Consider the following 17,941-nt stretch of genomic DNA (forward strand, 5'->3'; position numbering starts at 1 on the left):
CATTCATGACTCCAACTATAGCATCTTCCCCTACCCCTACTCTACGATCCCTTCCCTCCCCTCCCCACCCCACCCAAATGCCTCTTCTGCACCCCACTACCCCACCACCCCACCTCTTCTGTATCCCACCCAACTGAAGATTGCTGTACCCCCTCAACTGTTGGGCATTAGTGGTCGGAGATGGCATCGACCATGTGTGTGCTAGCTGTAAATGTGTGTATGTTTTGTTTTGCCTACATCCGATGAAGGACTTAGTCCAATAGCTAAATGTGCCTGCCTACCACCCAACACCTCTATGTGGTAAATAGCACTGTAACCTTTCCACACCATTACTATCACTCCTGGATTTTCCATTATTTCATTTGTATGAAACTGTTTTATCAAGCAGATATAGAAGAATCCATGAAACAAACACCATTGTAATAAGACAAAAAAATTGGAATTCACGTTTTGATTTGTACATAATAAAAGTAATATATTTTACATCAATTGCATAAAGTAGTGCTTCTGTAATAAACACTTGAACCCATTTCACATAACTCCTCCAGACATGATAATATAAAATGTACAGTTCATTTAAATCTGGGCTAAGTGAGCTATGATTTAATCTACTCTTAAACAAGAAGTCATGGTTAAGATTTAGAAAAACCACCACATAATAAGCAAACAATTAATACCAAAAGCATATACAAAAATTGGGTATGCTTATACAAGTTTAAGTTTATCACAGCCTGCATATTATGAAACACATGTTTATAAATTCTGGCCCACGTTTGTTTCATCATCAGAAGAAGCCTGTTCAAAGACTGGGCTGCAACAAAGAAGTAATCAAAGAAGTAATATACATCAGTCTGTTCATAAAAGTTATATGTATGATTAATTTTGGCAGTGCTCTCTAACTCATTCATCTTAAAGTTCAGGTCTTTAATGTCATTACCTGGAGATTATTGTTCCACTATGTGAGTGAAGTACCAGATAGTTCTCTTTAGTTTTAACTTTATGTTTTTAACACAAAACTATAAATTTCATTTTGCGTGTTGGCTTTTGTCTCAGTCCTTTGGCTGACATTTATTTACTGATTTTTCTGTTGCTTCACCAGCATGAGTGGCTGACATTGTCAAAAGGTCACCTCCATGCTGATGGCAGATTGGAGTCAAACCCACAGCCAGAGATCGTGTGTTCCTGTTGTGCCAACATCTGAAGCCCTTTCATTGGTCATTACTGTTGTGGTTCTGCACTTGTTTGTTGCACAGTCATTTACTGCAGCACAGGAATCCAAGGTCAACTTACCTTGGGACTTCTTCTTTATTATTACAACTATTGTCATGTTTATGATTTTCAAGTGCTTCCCTGGAAAAAAAGTAGCAGCTCTCCTCCACAGTGAAAAAAACCTGTGCATTGGTTCATGAATTTTATTTCGTGGTCAGAGTGCTTACTTCACCATGGCCAATTTCTCCACCTGCAGTACTGTTTATGTTCAATGACCCTAGTGTTAACGAATCATCTGGTTATTACAACACAGACTACTCCACATGTCCATGATATACTGTACCAATATACTCCCTGACACTGCAAGTGGCTGTCTTTTGTCCTATACACTTCTGACATAGTCTCCAATCTTCTTTCTCAGTTTAAAAACAGACGTTACTATATGTTTGTGCAACATATGACCAATTCTGTCCGTCAACTTAAGAGACAGATGGCCATATCTGATATTTCATCTCTCAATATGTCACTTTGCTGAGTGCTGACTTTCATATAATAATATGATTGGTGGAGTACACGTAGTTCCTCACAACACAATCCAAGATGTCCTTGAAAATCATTGTTGTTGTTGGTGGTCTTCAGTCCTGAGACTGGTTTTATGCAGCCCTCCATGCTACTCTATCCTGTGCAAGCTTCTTCATCTCTCAGTATTTACTGCAACCTACATCCTTCTGAATCTGTTTAGAGTATTCATCTCTTGGTCGCCCTCTACGATTTTTACCCTCCACGCTGCCCTCCAATGCTAAATTTGTGATCCCTTGATGCCTCAGAACATGTCCTACCAACCGGTCCCTTCTTCTTGTCAAGTTGTGCCACAAACTCCTCTTCTCCCCAATCCTATTCAATACCTCCTCATTAGTTACGTGATCTACCCATCTAATCTTCAGCATTCTTCTGTAGCACCACATTTCGAAAGCTTCTATTCTCTTCTTGTCTAAACTATTTATCGTCCATGTTTCACTTCCATACATGGCTACACTACATACAAATACTTTCAGAAACGACTTCCTGACACTTAAATCTATACTTGATGTTAACAAATTTCTCTTCTTCAGAAACGCTTTCCTTGCCATTGCCAGTCTACAATTTATATCCTCTCTACTTCGACCATCATCAGTTATTTTGCTCCCCAAATAGCAAAACTCATTTACTACTTTGAGTGTCTCATTTCCTAATCTAATTCCCTCAGCATCACCCGACTTAATTTGACCACATTCCATTATCCTTGTTTTGCTTCTGTTGATGTTCATCTTATATCCTCCTTTCAAGACACTGTCCATTCCGTTCAACTGCTCTTCCAAGTCCTTTGCTGTCTCTGACAGAATTACAATGTCACCGGCGAACCTAGATACTTTTTATTTCTTCTCCATGGATTTTAATAGCTATTCCGAATTTTTCTTTTGTTTCCTTTACTGCTTGCTCAATATACAGATTGAATAACATTGGGGAGAGGCTACAACCCTGTCTCACTCCTTTCCCAGCCACTGCTTCCCTTTCATGTCCCTCGACTCTTATAACTGCCATCTGGTTTCTGTACAAATTATAAATAGCCTTTCGCTACCTGTATTTTACCCCTGCCACCTTCAGAATTTGAAAGACAGTATTCCAGTCAACATTGTCAAAAGCTTTCTCTAAGTCTACAAATGCTAGAAACGTAGGTTTGCCTTTCCTTAATCTATTTTCTAAGATAAGTCGTAGGGTCAGTATTGCCTCACGTGTTCCAACATTTCTACGGAATCCAAACTGATCTTCCCCGAGCTTGGCTTCTACTAGTTTTTCCATTCGTCTGTAAAGAAATCGCATTAGTATTTTGTAGCTGTGACTTGTTAAACTGATAGTTCGGTAATTTTCACATCTGTCAACACCTGCTTTCTTTGGGATTGGAATTATTATATTCTTCTTGAAGTCTGAGGGTATTTCACCTGTCTCGTACATCTTGCTCACCAGATGATAGAGTTTTGTCAGGACTGGCTCTCCCAAGGCCGTCAAGTAGTTCAAATGGAATGTTTTCTACTCCCGGGGCCTTGTTTCGACTCAGGTCTTTCAGTGCTCTGTCAAACTCTTCACGCAATATCGTATCTCCCATTTCATCTTCATCTACATCCTCTTCCATTTCCATAATATTGTCCTCAAGTACATCGCCCTTGTATAGACCCTCTATATACACCTTCCACCATTCTGCTTTCCCTTCTTTGCTAAGAACTGGGTTTCCATCTGAGCTCTTGATATTCATACAAGTGGCTTTCTTTTCACCAAAGGTCTCTCTAATTTTCCTGTAGGCAGTATCTATCTTGCCCCTAGTGAGATAAGCCTCTACATCCTTACATTTGTCCTCTAGCCATCCCTGCTTAGGCATTTTGCACTTCCTGTCGATTTCATTTTTGAGACATTTGTATTCCTTTTTGCCTGCTTCATTTACTGCATTTTTATATTTTCTCCTTTCATCAATTAAATTCAATATTTCTTCTGTTACCCAAGGATTTCTACTAGCCCTCGTCTCACTACTTCATCCCTCAGAGCTACCCATTCTTCTTCTACTGTATTTCTTTCTCCCATTCCTGTCAATTGTTCCCTTATGCTCTACCTGTAACTCTGTACAACCTCTGGTTTAGTCAGTTTATCCAGGTCCCATCTCCTTAAATTCCCACCTTTTTGCAGTTTCTTCAGTTTTAATCTACAGGTCATAACCAATAGATTGTGGTCAGAGTCCACATCTGCCCCTGGAAATGTCTTACAACTTAAAACCTGGTTCCTGAATCTCTGCCTTACCATTATATAATTTATCTGATACCTTCTAGTATCTCCAGGATTCTTCCATGTATACAACCTTCTTTTGTGATTCTTGAACCAAGTGTTAGCTATGATTAAGTTATGCTCTGTGCAAAATTCTACCAGACAGCTTCCTCTTTCATTTCTCTCCCCCAATCCATATTCACCCACTATGTTTCCCTCTCTCCCTTTTCCTACTCTCGAATTCCAGTCACCCATGACTATTAAATTTTCATCTCCCTTCACTACCTGAATAATCTCTTTTATCTCATCATACATTTCATCAATTTCTTCATCATCTGCAGAGCTAGTTGGCATATAAACTTGTACTACTGTGGTAGGCATGGGCTTCGTATCTATCTTGGCCACAATAATGCGTTCACTATGCTGTTTGTAGTAGCTTACCCGCACTCCTATTTTTTTATTCATTATTAAACCGACTCCTGCATTACCCCTATTTGATTTTGTATTTATAACCCTGTATTCACCTGACCAAAAGTCTTGTTCCTCCTGCCACCGAACTTCACTAATTCCCACTACATCTAGCTTTAACCTATCCATTTCCCTTTTTAAATTTTCTAAGCTACCTACCCGATTAAGGGATCTGACATTTCACGCTCCGATCCGTAGAACGCCAGTTTTCTTTCTCCTGAAAACGACGTCCTCTTGAGTAGTCCCCGCCCGGAGATCTGAATGGGGGATTATTTTACCTCTGGAATATTTTACCCAAGAGGACACCATCATCATTTAACCATACAGTAAAGCTACATGCCATCGGGAAAAATTACGGCTGTAGTTTCCCCTTGCTTTCAGCCATTCACAGTACCAGCACAGCAAGGCCGTTTTGGTTAGTGTTACAAGGCCAGATCAGTCAATCATCCAGACTGTTGCCCCTGCAACTACTGAAAAGGCTGCTGCCCCTCTTCAGGAACCACACGTTTGTCTGGCCTCTCAACAGATACCCCTCCGTTGTGGTTGCACCTACGGTACGGCCATCTGTATCGCTGAGGCACGCAAGCCTCCCCACCAACGACAAGTTCCATGGTTCATAGGGGGTGAAAATCATTAACATGGGGTAAAAAGGTGAGTACCACAGCAGCAATGACCTGGGAAAGACCCTCAGACACTTACGTGACCGGTACATTTAAATTACGCCTTGACTCCAGTCTACCATTTATGCTGGCAAAACATCAGAAAAATCTGTATATATTTTGAGATGAAAGCCAACAGGCAAATCATCAATAATTGACCACAAAGTTTCTACAGTTTTATTCACGTCACTGTTGGGAACAAATAATGGTTCTTCACTCTTTAATAGCAAAAAGTTCTATTAATAAAATTTAATATTTGCAATCCATTCAACTATCAGAGTCTGTCAGGCAGTTTTTGGAGGAAGAATTTAGAATCAAATACACTTTGTATAAAAAAGACTGATAGATGGCACACGCCTTTCTCAGATGAATCACCTGAATTTTTACATAAAAATCATAGAGTTTTGTAAAATCATAGAGATTTCATAAAATCTCATGAACAAGAACATTCAAAAATAAACAGGGTGAAAATTAATAAAACTGATAAACTGCAGGGATGGATTCCTGGCTGAAAATGGAAGGAAAAATGTCCTATGAACACGGGTCCAGAAATGGACAGTGTGCATGTAGTGACAACAAATCAGAACAGTACAGAGATGCATCACACCCACATCACAGCAGATGCTCAAAGTAGCCTCCATGGCATGCTGTGTCATGTAGGATACACATGATCAATCATACTTTGGCGCGCCATGTTGGTGGGCCACTTGCCTGGAGCTTGCACTAAGGTTCTTCTCAATATCCTGTACAAGCTGGTCCTCCAGTTCTGGTGTAAGCACAGTCTGCCACCTCCCTGCATGTCCATCTGTCTGAAAGGACCTATGGTCACACAAATGTCCAAAAAGGGCTTGAAATGTTGTGTGATGTGGTTGGTGTCTTTGAGGGTACTTGTTTTGGTGTAGACATGTTGCCTCTCTACAGTTTCCATCTGTTTGGTCATACATGAACACCATCACGGCTTGTTCCCGGTACAAAAACCTGACCATTCCGCTGCTTACAGAATGCTGTGCCAATCACACAGCCTGCAACATGCAAAGAACACATGGCACATGGTCAGAGGAACCATCATTCATCAGCACCATGTACCATGGCAATGATGCATTTCCGGACTTGTGTTCATAAGAGCTTTTTTCCTTCATTGCCAGTCAGGAATCTATACCTGCAGTTTGTCCATTTTATTAATGTTCACCCTGTACATTAAACAAGAGAAGTCAAAAATATTCCAGTATGTCATATTAACAATTGAGAAGTGGGAAAATATTTCTGCATTTCATATTAATAATTGACTGTTATTAAGTACTTTCATTATGTTGGTATATTCCACTGGCAACCCACCAATATTTCTGAGTACGTTAAAGTGACAGCGTCTGGGCCAACGGGAGGCCCACCGACTCCAGTTCGAATTCACCCAGTGGATTAACAATGAGGGCTGGTGTGTTGGCCATCCTGGATGTAGTTTTTAGGTAGTTTTCCACATCTCTCTAGGTAAAAACTGGGCTGATATCCTTGTCCTCCCTCATTTACACACTACAAAAACATTTCAGACATGTTCTCACACCTGAACATGAGATTACTCCAGACGCAGGCATGCGGGGTAAAGAAATTATCGTCCCAGGGGGATGCTGTGGTGTCAGGAAGGGCATGCATCCACCAACTAACACTAACAATGTTAAAACTGATCTAACATGCGGACCACATACACACAGCACACAGTAAAGAATGTATTTTGTTGAAGCTTATAAATCTATAAATGAACATTGCATTACTGCTTCCTCAGGTATTTTCACACTGTTTGTTGAGATGAAACTAACATCAAAAATTGAATTTATTTTTTCCATTTATTTCATCAGACCAGATAAAGACCTTCTGCCTCCCTCTTCTAACAGAACAGGAGTTACAGCATCAAACTTTCACAAAATACTGTACTGACAATAATTATATTTAACAATATGAATAACACAGATGGAAATGGGAAGTGTAACACCCAGAAACACCGGTCACACTTTGTGGATATGGTCACAACAGAATGGGTATTCACTTATTAAATATTTATTCCATTCAGAACTGATGACCACCATCAACATCAGTGTTAGGTGTGATCCCAGAAGGGCACAAATGCACTCTTGTATTCATAGTGATGTGGAAGCAAACCACCTCCAAATGTCACCTCGAGAAATTTCTTGCAATTCCAGAAACATAATCTGTAAGGTTCATTAAGATTGACTGGAGGCTGGTGTGAAAATATACACCTACTTATCACAAGACATGCACCACGAGTGACAAACAAAGGAACCAGTCAGGCAAGTCAAGGATCTGAACATTCTTCAATATGTTTGTAGCATGAAATGCAATGTGGGGTCATGCATTGTCCTGTTAGAATAATGCATTTGGTGCCCTGGTCATAAAGGGTATGAAAACAGTGTTTACTATTGTTGTTATGAGTACATACTTTCAGGCATTCAGCCTCCCTTCAATAATTATGAAGTCACACCTGTTGCCACATGAAATTGCTCTCCACACCATGTTTCCAGGAGTGGGAGAGATAAGGACATTGAGAATTGCTGCTTTCTGTGACCTTTCAACACATCATCTATGGACAAGTTGGCATCAATATAAGCAAGACTCATCACTAAACATCACAGAACATCACTCGAAGTGCCAATTGACTGGCTCTAGACTATTCAAGAGTCTGTTGTTTGTAGTATAATGTCATCTGTAAATGATGAACGGAAGCTCAATCTAGTTTCCAGTAATAGTTCATGGTGACACATTGCCTACATTTTCGCTGCTATCATCCATTTATTCATTGAAGCCAAGAGAACAGTCCTACAACTTCTCATGGTGTAGTCTTCTTGCCACACTGTTTTCCTTGTTCCAAAGCTATTACACTATAACAATTGTCGGCAGTATGATTATGCCAAGGCCCCCCTACCACCCATGTACATGACTTGATTTTTTCAAAGTCCAAAAGATGGAGATAAGCTACACATACAAATCCTCTGGGGCACACTGCACTGTGATTTCAACCTGGAAAGTTCCAATAATGTTGGACAAGACCAATAGCAATCTTTTACTCACAGCATTCTCTGTATACTGACTCATACCCTACAGTGGTAGGATTAAAATGTTTGACCAACTGATAGAGACCTGGCCAATGATACCTGTTTCTGACATTATTAAAGGTCTTTGCAAGTCGCAAATGACCCGATGTTGGGGGTTTTGAAAAAAAATACTTCATTATGGATGGCCATAAATGACCTGGGATGATGAGCAACCATTAGGTTTAATTCCTTCTATACAATTCTTATGTGACAGCTTCTTCCTTCTCTGAGGCCCTGTCTTCAATGATACTTTATCTCCTTTCATTCAGCTGCCATGTTTGTCAGTAACGATTGATATACCACCAGGACTGTAACAACCCTCCAATCGATTCCACAAAAGGCAGACTTTATCTTTGTGTCTGAGTTCATTTTTGAACACTGTAGTAATGTATTCCTGCAGACAGTGCCCATCTTTCCAACTTCTGATTCATCCTTCAGGATTATCAGCCAGTATAATGAATGGTGGTCAGTCACAACAGTGAATTGTCTGCCATGTAAATGAGATCAGAGCTTGCTGATTGCCTAAACAACTGCCAAGGCACTTTTTCCTCAGCCAGAGTGATTCTCATCAGATTTGGGCAGTACAGTACTCTGTAGGCATAAGCAATTGTTGTTTTGGTGCCCTCCTGGATTCACAGTAGAACTAGTTTTGTTCCACTGCCACTCACAACAGTGTGCATTTCTGTATCATCATCATCCATCATCAAAAAATGTCAGGGCTGTTGAAGAAGTCGCCACCTGGGTAAGTATATGGGAAGATTATGCCTTGCTTCAAGGTTATCTGGGATCTTCCTGCAGCAGTTCTTCCAGTGGGTGTGCCTTGCAACCGAAAGCCTTTATGAAGCATCTGCAGTAGGAGCACATTTCGAGGGAGCCTTTCAAGTAACAAATGTGCTGACGTGTTGGGAAATTTGCTATTTTTTTTTTACTTTTTCTGGATCAGGATGGAATCTGTTTTTGTTAACTAATTGCTCTAAGATTTTTGTTTCAGGTGAAGACCTATGTCTTGGATAAACTTCAGCATAATTGAAAAGCAGTTTACATGTTCTTCAAATATCTCTAAGAAAATAACAATGCATCCAGATAGCAAAGGCAGGTAGTTTATTTAATCTTTCAAAGCAGGTTGTCTTTCATACATTCTTAGGTGGCTAGAGCTTCGCACAACCAAATGATGTAACTTTGAACTCATAGAGATCATCAGATGTTATGAAAGCAATGTTTTCCTGGTTAGCCTTATTAAAATTCATCTGCCTACAGGCTGTCAGCATATTCATAGTGGAGAAACATATTGCTCCCTACAATCTACGTTGTCACGAATTCATGGCAATGGGGTACATCCTCTTTGGTGACACTGTTCTTCCAGCAGTAATTGATGAAGAAACACCACTTGCCACTGTTCCTCATCATGAGAAAAACATGGGAGAACCAATGACTCCCTGACTGGTGAATGGTGTCATGTTGCAGTCTTCTCTACTTGCTTCTGAATTAGCAGTCATCCAGCTGGATACACCCTGTATGAGTGCTGACTAATGGGGTGATGATTTCCAATGTTGATAACATCTTTCACAATGCGTCGTCTGATCTGTCTTGAATGCTACCAAAAACTGGCACAAAACACCCAACACTTATTGACATTGTTTATCGGATAAGCTGTGGGATACAGGTGAGTGGACAATAGATTCCTCCAGTGGGTTAGGTGGTAAGGGTAGTGTAATATGAATCACTATTTATGCCACTGGGTTGACCTGCCTGGACTGATTTAGCTCTGCCTACAGCTATTACTCTGAAGGATGAGTTGCAACAATTCATAAAAACTGGTGATCCCGAGCTTTCTCTGTCCACTTGTAATGGTTATTATAATCTCTGGCATATACACTGATGGAAAAAAATCACAACACCAAAAAATAATTAATGTAGCATACTGAAATTTCGGGAATACATTTGTCTAGATAACAAAGGTAAGTCCTTAACATAGCAAGGACACAGGTTAATGTAGGTGCAAGGTAAGGCATTGCAAATGTGAAATGCTGGTACATTAGTAACTGGTGTGCCCACCAGAATGTTGAGCACAAGCACGCAAAAATGCATGCATTGCGTTGTACAGGTGTCAGATGTCAGTGTGTGGGATGGAGTTCCTTCCTGTTGCACCTGGTCAGTAAATACAGAGACACTTAACAGTGGTTGTGGATGATGCTTCATTTGTCATCTGAAGATGTCCTATATGCAGGGCCACTGACAGCCAGGACCAGGCCTGAGGCAAGATGTGTGACTGGACCCAATGTCCAAATGTTTCAGTCCAATTTTAATGTTATTTTAAAGAACATTTGACAGGATTTAAACATAGCACAATTCAGGGAATATTGGAGATGCATCAAAATTGCTCATTGGGGTGAAATACGGAATATAATTTCTTATTAAACACTAAACAAATTTTCACAACTACCAATATGTTCTAAAAAGCTACGCATGAGAATGCCATTTTTCAGGTGGTCATACCTCAAATTCTATTCATCACAGAGATATGGGATCAAGTGCTTTGGATAAGCCTTGACCTGGCAATAATTTGTATACCTAATGGAAGAACAAGCATATTATAGCTATCCTTCAGTAGAAGGTCAAAATTTAAACACTACACACTTTCTCCAGGCCAGCAAATTGAGCAAATCAGTTGGTTATTTTGCGTTAGGTGTGGTCTAAGGTGGGCCTTGATTTTATAAAAGCATAATTTGTTCACCAGTAATTCCTGAGAAAAGCCTGATCTTTGGGTATGAAAAAACCCAATTGTAGGGATGCCAACTTCTATAATTTCTACTGATAGCAGATTCCTGGGGAATCTTGAAACTTGCTTTGAAATCTTTATCAGTCACCGATGACCAGAGGTTCAAAATTACCGAACATACACAGAAAACTGCAAATATCTGTTTTTAGCCATTTTTGCACCATGGGTCACAAGAATCTAAGTAACTAACCATAGCAAGAGGCTCAAATTTTTGCTGTACATTTTTTAGAAGTTCAACTATAAACCACATTTTAGAAAATCTATACCTGTTATGAAGATTCTCTCTCTCTCTCTCTCCAGAAGCATTCCACGTGGAAAAAATATAGGTCGATAGACACACAAACATACACACAAAATTCTAGCTATCGCAACCAACGGTTGCTTCATCAGGAAAGAGGGAAGGAGAGGGCAAGACGAAAGGATGTGGGTTTTAAGGGAGAGGGTAAGGAGTCATTCCAATCCCGGGAGCGGAAAGACTTACCTTAGGGGGAAAAAAGGACATGTATACACTCATGCACACACACACATATCCATCCGCACATACACAGACACAAGCAGACATTTGTAAAGGCAAAGAGTTTGGGCAGAGATGTCAGTCGAGGCAGAAGTACAGAGGCAAAGATGTTGTTGAATGACAGGTGAGGTATGAGCGGCGGCAACTTGAAATTAGCGGAGGTTGAGGCCTGGCGGGTAACGAGAAGAGAGGATATACTGAAGGGCAAGTTCCCATCTCCGGAGTTCTGACAGGTTGGTGTTAGTCGGGAGTATCCAGATAACCCGGACGGTGTAACACTGTGCCATGATGTGCTGGCTGTGCACCAAGGCATGTTTAGCCACAGGGTGATCCTCATTACCAAACACTGTCTGCCTGTGTCCATTCATGCGAATGGACAGTTTGTTGCTGGTCATTCCCACATACACTCCTGGAAATTGAAATAAGAACACCGTGAATTCATTGTCCCAGGAAGGGGAAACTTTATTGACACATTCCTGGGGTCAGATACATCACATGATCACACTGACAGAACCACAGGCACATAGACACAGGCAACAGAGCATGCACAATGTCGGCACTAGTACAGTGTATATCCACCTTTCGCAGCAAGGCAGGCTGCTATTCTCCCATGGAGACGATCGTAGAAATGCTGGATGTAGTCCTGTGGAACGGCTTGCCATGCCATTTCCACCTGGCGCCTCAGTTGGACCAGCGTTCGTGCTGGACGTGCAGACCGCGTGAGACGACGCTTCATCCAGTCCCAAACATGCTCAATGGGGGACAGATCCGGAGATCTTGCTGGCCAGGGTAGTTGACTTACACCTTCTAGAGCACGTTGGGTGGCACGGGATGCATGCGGACGTGCATTGTCCTGTTGGAACAGCAAGTTCCCTTGCCGGTCTAGGAATGGTAGAACGATGGGTTCGATGACGGTTTGGATGTACCGTGCACTATTCAGTGTCCCCTCGACGATCACCAGTGGTGTACGGCCAGTGTAGGAGATCGCTCCCCACACCATGATGCCGGGTGTTGGCCCTGTGTGCCTCGGTCGTATGCAGTCCTGATTGTGGCGCTCACCTGCACGGCGCCAAACACGCATACGACCATCATTGGCACCAAGGCAGAAGCGACTCTCATCGCTGAAGACGACACGTCTCCATTCGTCCCTCCATTCACGCCTGTCGCGACACCACTGGAGGCGGGCTGCACGATGTTGGGGCGTGAGCGGAAGACGGCCTAACGGTGTGCGGGACCGTAGCCCAGCTTCATGGAGACGGTTGCGAATGGTCCTCGCCGATACCCCAGGAGCAACAGTGTCCCTAATTTGCTGGGAAGTGGCGGTGCGGTCCCCTACGGCACTGCGTAGGATCCTACGGTCTTGGCGTGCATCCGTGCGTCGCTGCGGTCCGGTCCCAGATCGACGGGCACGTGCACCTTCCGCCGACCACTGGCGACAACATCGATGTACTGTGGAGACCTCACGCCCCACGTGTTGAGCAATTCGGCGGTACGTCCACCCGGCCTCCCGCATGCCCACTATACGCCCTCGCTCAAAGTCTGTCAACTGCACATACGGTTCACGTCCACGCTGTCACGGCATGCTACCAGTGTTAAAGACTGCGATGGAGCTCCGTATGCCACGGCAAACTGGCTGACAGTGACGGCGGCGGTGCACAAATGCTGCGCAGCTAGCGCCATTCGACGGCCAACACCGCGGTTCCTGGTGTGTCCGCTGTGCCGTGCGTGTGATCATTGCTTGTACAGCCCTCTCGCAGTGTCCGGAGCAAGTATGGTGGGTCTGACACACCGGTGTCAATGTGTTCTTTTTTCTATTTCCAGGAGTGTAGAAAGCTTCACAGTGTAGGCAGGTCAGTTGGTAAATCACGTGGCTGCTTTCACATGTGGCTCCGCCTTTGATCGTGTACACCTTCCGGGTTACAGGACTGGAGTAGGTGGTGGTGGGAGGGTGCGTGGGACAGGTTTTACACCGGGGCGGTTACAAGGGTAGGAGCCAGAGGGTCGGGAAGGTGGTTTGGGGATTTCATAGGGATGAACTAAGAGGTTACGAAGGTTAGGTGGACGGCGGAAAGTCACTCTTGGTGGAGTGGGGACCATTTCATGAAGGATGGATCTCATTTCAGGGCAGGATTTGAGGAAGTCGTATCCCTGCTGGAGAGCCACATTCAGAGTCTGATCCAGCCCCGGAAAGTATTCTGTCACAAGTGGGGCACTTTTGGGGTTCTTCTGTGGGAGGTTCTGGGTTTGAGGGGATTAGGAAGTGCCTCTGGTTATTTGCTTCTGTACCAGGTCAGGAGGGTAGTTGCGGGATGCGAAAGCTGTTTTCAGGTTGTTGGTATAATGGTTCAGGGATTTCGGACTGGAGCAGATTCGTTTGCCACGAAGACCTAGGCTGTAGGGAAGGGACCGTTTGATGTGGAATGGGTGGCAGCTGTCATAATGGAGGTACTGTTGCTTGTTGGTGGGTTTGATGTGGACGGACGTGTGAAGCTGGCCATTGGACAGGTGGAATTCAACGTCAAGGAAAGTGGCATGGGATTTGGAGTAGGACCAGGTGAATCTGATGGAACCAAAGGAGTTGAGGTTGGAGAGGAAATTCTGGAGTTCCTCTTCACTGTGAGTCCTATCATGACGATATCATCAATAAATCTGTACCAAACTTTGGGTTGGCAGGCCTGGGTAACCAAGAAGGCTTCCTCTAAGCAACCCATAAATAGGTTGGCGTACGAGGTGGCCATCCTGGTACCCATGGCTGTTCCCTTTAATTGTTGGTATGTCTGGCCTTCGAAAGTGAAGAAATTGTGGGTCAGGATGAAGCTGGCTAAGGTAATGAGGAAAGAGGTTTTAGGTAGGGTGGCAGGTGATCGGCGTGAAAGGAAGTGTTCCATCGCAGCGAGGCCCTGGACGTGCGGAATATTTGTGTATAAGGAAGTGGCATCAATGGTTACAAGGATGGTTTCTGGGGTAACAGATTGGGTAAGGATGACAGGCGTTCAAAAAAGTGGTTGGTGTCTTTGATAAAGGATGGGAGACTGCATGTAATGGGTTGAAGGTGTTGATCTACGTAGGCAGAGATACGTTCTGTGGGGGCTTGGTAACCAGCTACAATGGGGCGGCCGGGATGATTGGGTTTGTGAATTTTAGGAAGAAGGTAGTAGGTAGGGGTGCGGGGTGTCGGTGGGGTCAGGAGGTTGATGGAGTCAGGTGAAAGGTTTTGTAGGGAGCCTAAGGTTCTGAGGATTCCTTGAAGTTCCGTCTGGACATCAGGAATGGGATTACCTTGGCAAACTTTGTATGTAGTGTTGTCTGAAAGCTGACACAGTCCCTCAGCCACATACTCCCGACGATCAAGTACCATGGTCATGGAAACCTTGTCTGCCGGAAGAATGACAATGGATCGGTCAGCCTTCAGATCACGGATAGCCTGGACTTCAGCAGTGGTGATGTTGGGAGTAGGATTAAGGTTTTTTAAGAAGGCTGGAAGTCAGAAATTCCTGGAAGGTTTGGAGAGGGTGATTTTGAGGAAGAGGAGGTGGGTCCCACTGTGACGGAGGATGGAACTGTTCCAGGCAGGGTTCAATTTGGATAGTGTCTTGGGGAGTTGAATCATTAGGAGTAGGATTAGGTCATTTTTCTTCATGGCAAAGTGATATTTCCAGCAGAGAGTACGGGTGTAGGACAGTAAATCGTTGACAAGGGCTGTCTGGTTGAATCTGGGAGTGGGGCTGAAGGTGAGGCCTTTGGATAGGACAGAGGTTTTGGATTGGGAGAGAGGTTTGGAGGAAAGGTTAACTACAGAATTAGGGTGTTGTGGTTCCAGATTGTGTTGATTGGAATTTTGAGGTTTTGGGGGGAGTGCAGCTGGAAGTGGGAGATTGAGTAGATGGGAGAGACTGGGTATGTGTGCAATGAGAGGAGATTGAGGTTTGCTGGAAAGGTTGTGAAGGGTGAGTGAGATGCCTTTCCGGAGGTGGGAAACCAGGAGATTGTATAGTTTTTTGAGGTGGAGGTGGCATGCTGTTCTAATTTGCGTTTGGCTTGTAGGAGGATGCTCTGAACAGCCGGTGTGGATGTGGGAGAGGAAAGATTGAGGACTTTTATTAAGGAGTTGACGGGTTCCTCAACTCCTTCGGTTCCATCAGATTCACCTGGTCCTACTCCAAATCCCAAGCCACTTTCCTTGACGTTGACCTCCACCTGTCCAATGGCCAGCTTCACACGTCCGTCCACATCAAGCCCACCAACAAGCAACAGTACCTCCATTATGACAGCTGCCACCCATTCCACATCAAATGGTCCCTTCCCTACAGCCTAGGTCTTCGTGGCAAACGAATCTGCTCCAGTCCGGAATCCCTGAACCATTACACCAACAACCTGAAAACAGCTTTCGCATCCCGCAACTACCCTCCCGACATGGTACAGAATTAAATAACCAGAGCCACTTCCTCATCCCCTCAAACCCAGAACCTCCCACAGAAGAACCCCAAAAGTGCCCCACTTGTGACAGGATACTTTCCGGGACTGGATCAGACTCTGAATGTGGCTCTCCAGCAGGGATACGACTTCCTCAAATCCTGCCCTGAAATGAGATCCATCCTTCATGAAATCCTCCCCACTCCACCAAGAGTGTCTTTCTGCTGTCCACCTAACCTCCATAACCTCTTAGTTCATCCCTATGAAATCCCCAAACCACGTTCCCTACCCTCTGGCTCCTTCCCTTGTAACCGCCCCCGGTGTAAAACCTGTCCCATGCACCCTCCCACCACCACCTATTCCAGTCCTGTAACCCGGAAGGTGTACACGATCAAAGGCAGAGCCACGTGTGAAAGCACACACATGATTTACCAACTGACCTGCCTACACTGTGAAGCTTTCTATGTGGGAATGACCAGCAACAAACTGTCCATTCACATGAATGGACACAGGCAGACAGTGTTTGTTGGTAATGAGGATCACCCTGTGGCTAAAGATGCCTTGGTGCACGGCCAGCACATCTTGGCACAGTGTTACACCGTCCGGGTTATCTGGATACTTCCCACTAACACCAACCTGTCAGAACTCCGGAGATGGGAACTTGCCCTTCAGTATATCCTGTCTTCTCGTTATCCGCCAGGCCTCAATCTCCGCTAATTTCAATTTGCCGCCGCTCATACCTCACCTGTCTTTCAACAACATCTTGGCCTCTGTACTTCCGCCTCGACTGACATCTCTGCCCAAACTCTTTGCCTTTACAAATGTCTGCTTGTGTCTGTGTATGTGCGGATGGATATGTGTGTGTGTGTGTGTGTGTGCGCGAGTGTATACTTGTCCTTTTTTCCCCCTAAGGTAAGTCTTTCCGCTCCCGGGATTGGAATGACTCCTTATCCTCTCCCTTAAAACCCACATCCTTTCGTCTTTCCCTCTTCTTCCCTCTTTCCCGATGAAGCAACCGTTGGTTGCGAAAGCTTGAATTTTGTGTGTATGTTCGTGTTTGTTTGCGTGTCTATCGACCTGCCAGCGCTTTCGTTTGGTAAGCCACATCATCTTTGTTTTTTTTATATATATATATAAAAAAACAAAGATGATGTGGCTTACCAAACGAAAGCGCTGGCAGGTCGATAGACACGCAAACAAACACGAACATACACACAAAATTCAAGCTTTCGCAACCAACGGTTGCTTCATCAGGAAATAGGGAAGGAGAGGGAAAGACGAAAAGATGTGGGTTTTAATGGAGAGGGCAAGGAGTCATTCCAATCCCAGGAGCGGAAAGACTTACCTTAGGGGGAAAAAGGGCAGGTATACACTCGCGCACACACACACACACATATCCATCTGCACATACACAGACACAAGCAGACATTTGTAAAGGGAAAGAGTTGCTTGTTTTCATGGGAGAAAGGCAGGGTGGTAATGGGCAGAGCTCGAAACCTCCGCAAACAAGCAGCTGAAGGCATTTGAGACATCCTCAGAATCCACAAGGACTTCATTCGTTACAGTCAGGCCAGAAATTTGTGAATGAACCTTGGTGCCAGATAGCCAGTGCAGGCCACCCCACACAACCGAAGGAGGAGTGTAACTGTTGAATGGGCTGGTGAAAACCACCCAGCAAGCCCTTTTTCCTTTCTTTGATAACACAATGACATTGTGCACGGAGTTGTTTGTAACTGATACAGTTCGTCACTGTAGGGTGGCGTTGGAAGGTGCGTAAAGCATGTCACCGACCACGAATAGCGTCGCTGCATGCTGTAGTCCACGAGGGGACTGGGACTCGACAAGGAGAAGAGGAAGTAGGAGGGATGGAATATTCAGCAGCTGGGAGAATAACATCCATGAGGTATGCGACATGACTATCGCAGCTGGAGAAATTTTGATCATGGAAGGTCGCCAGGGAGGTGAAAAGCACCCAGTCGGCTTTGGAGATTTTCCAGCTAGTGGAACG

At 44.0% G+C, this 17,941-nt stretch overlaps 1 protein-coding gene across 1 annotated transcript in view; it reads right to left on the minus strand.

Annotated features, from left to right (window-relative positions):
* Window positions 1-448: 448 nt before the first annotated feature.
* The window catches only part of LOC124798238 (WW domain-containing oxidoreductase), a 153,851-nt gene continuing 136,358 nt past the window's right edge, over window positions 449-17,941 (minus strand). The window contains exon 8 of the mRNA XM_047261552.1: window positions 449-811. Coding sequence (XP_047117508.1) covers window positions 754-811 — 58 coding nt within the window. The 3' untranslated portion in view covers window positions 449-753. The remainder of the gene's footprint in view (window positions 812-17,941) is intronic.

Source organism: Schistocerca piceifrons, chromosome 5 (genome assembly GCF_021461385.2).
Source record: "Schistocerca piceifrons isolate TAMUIC-IGC-003096 chromosome 5, iqSchPice1.1, whole genome shotgun sequence".
Lineage (NCBI taxonomy): Eukaryota > Metazoa > Arthropoda > Insecta > Orthoptera > Acrididae > Schistocerca > Schistocerca piceifrons.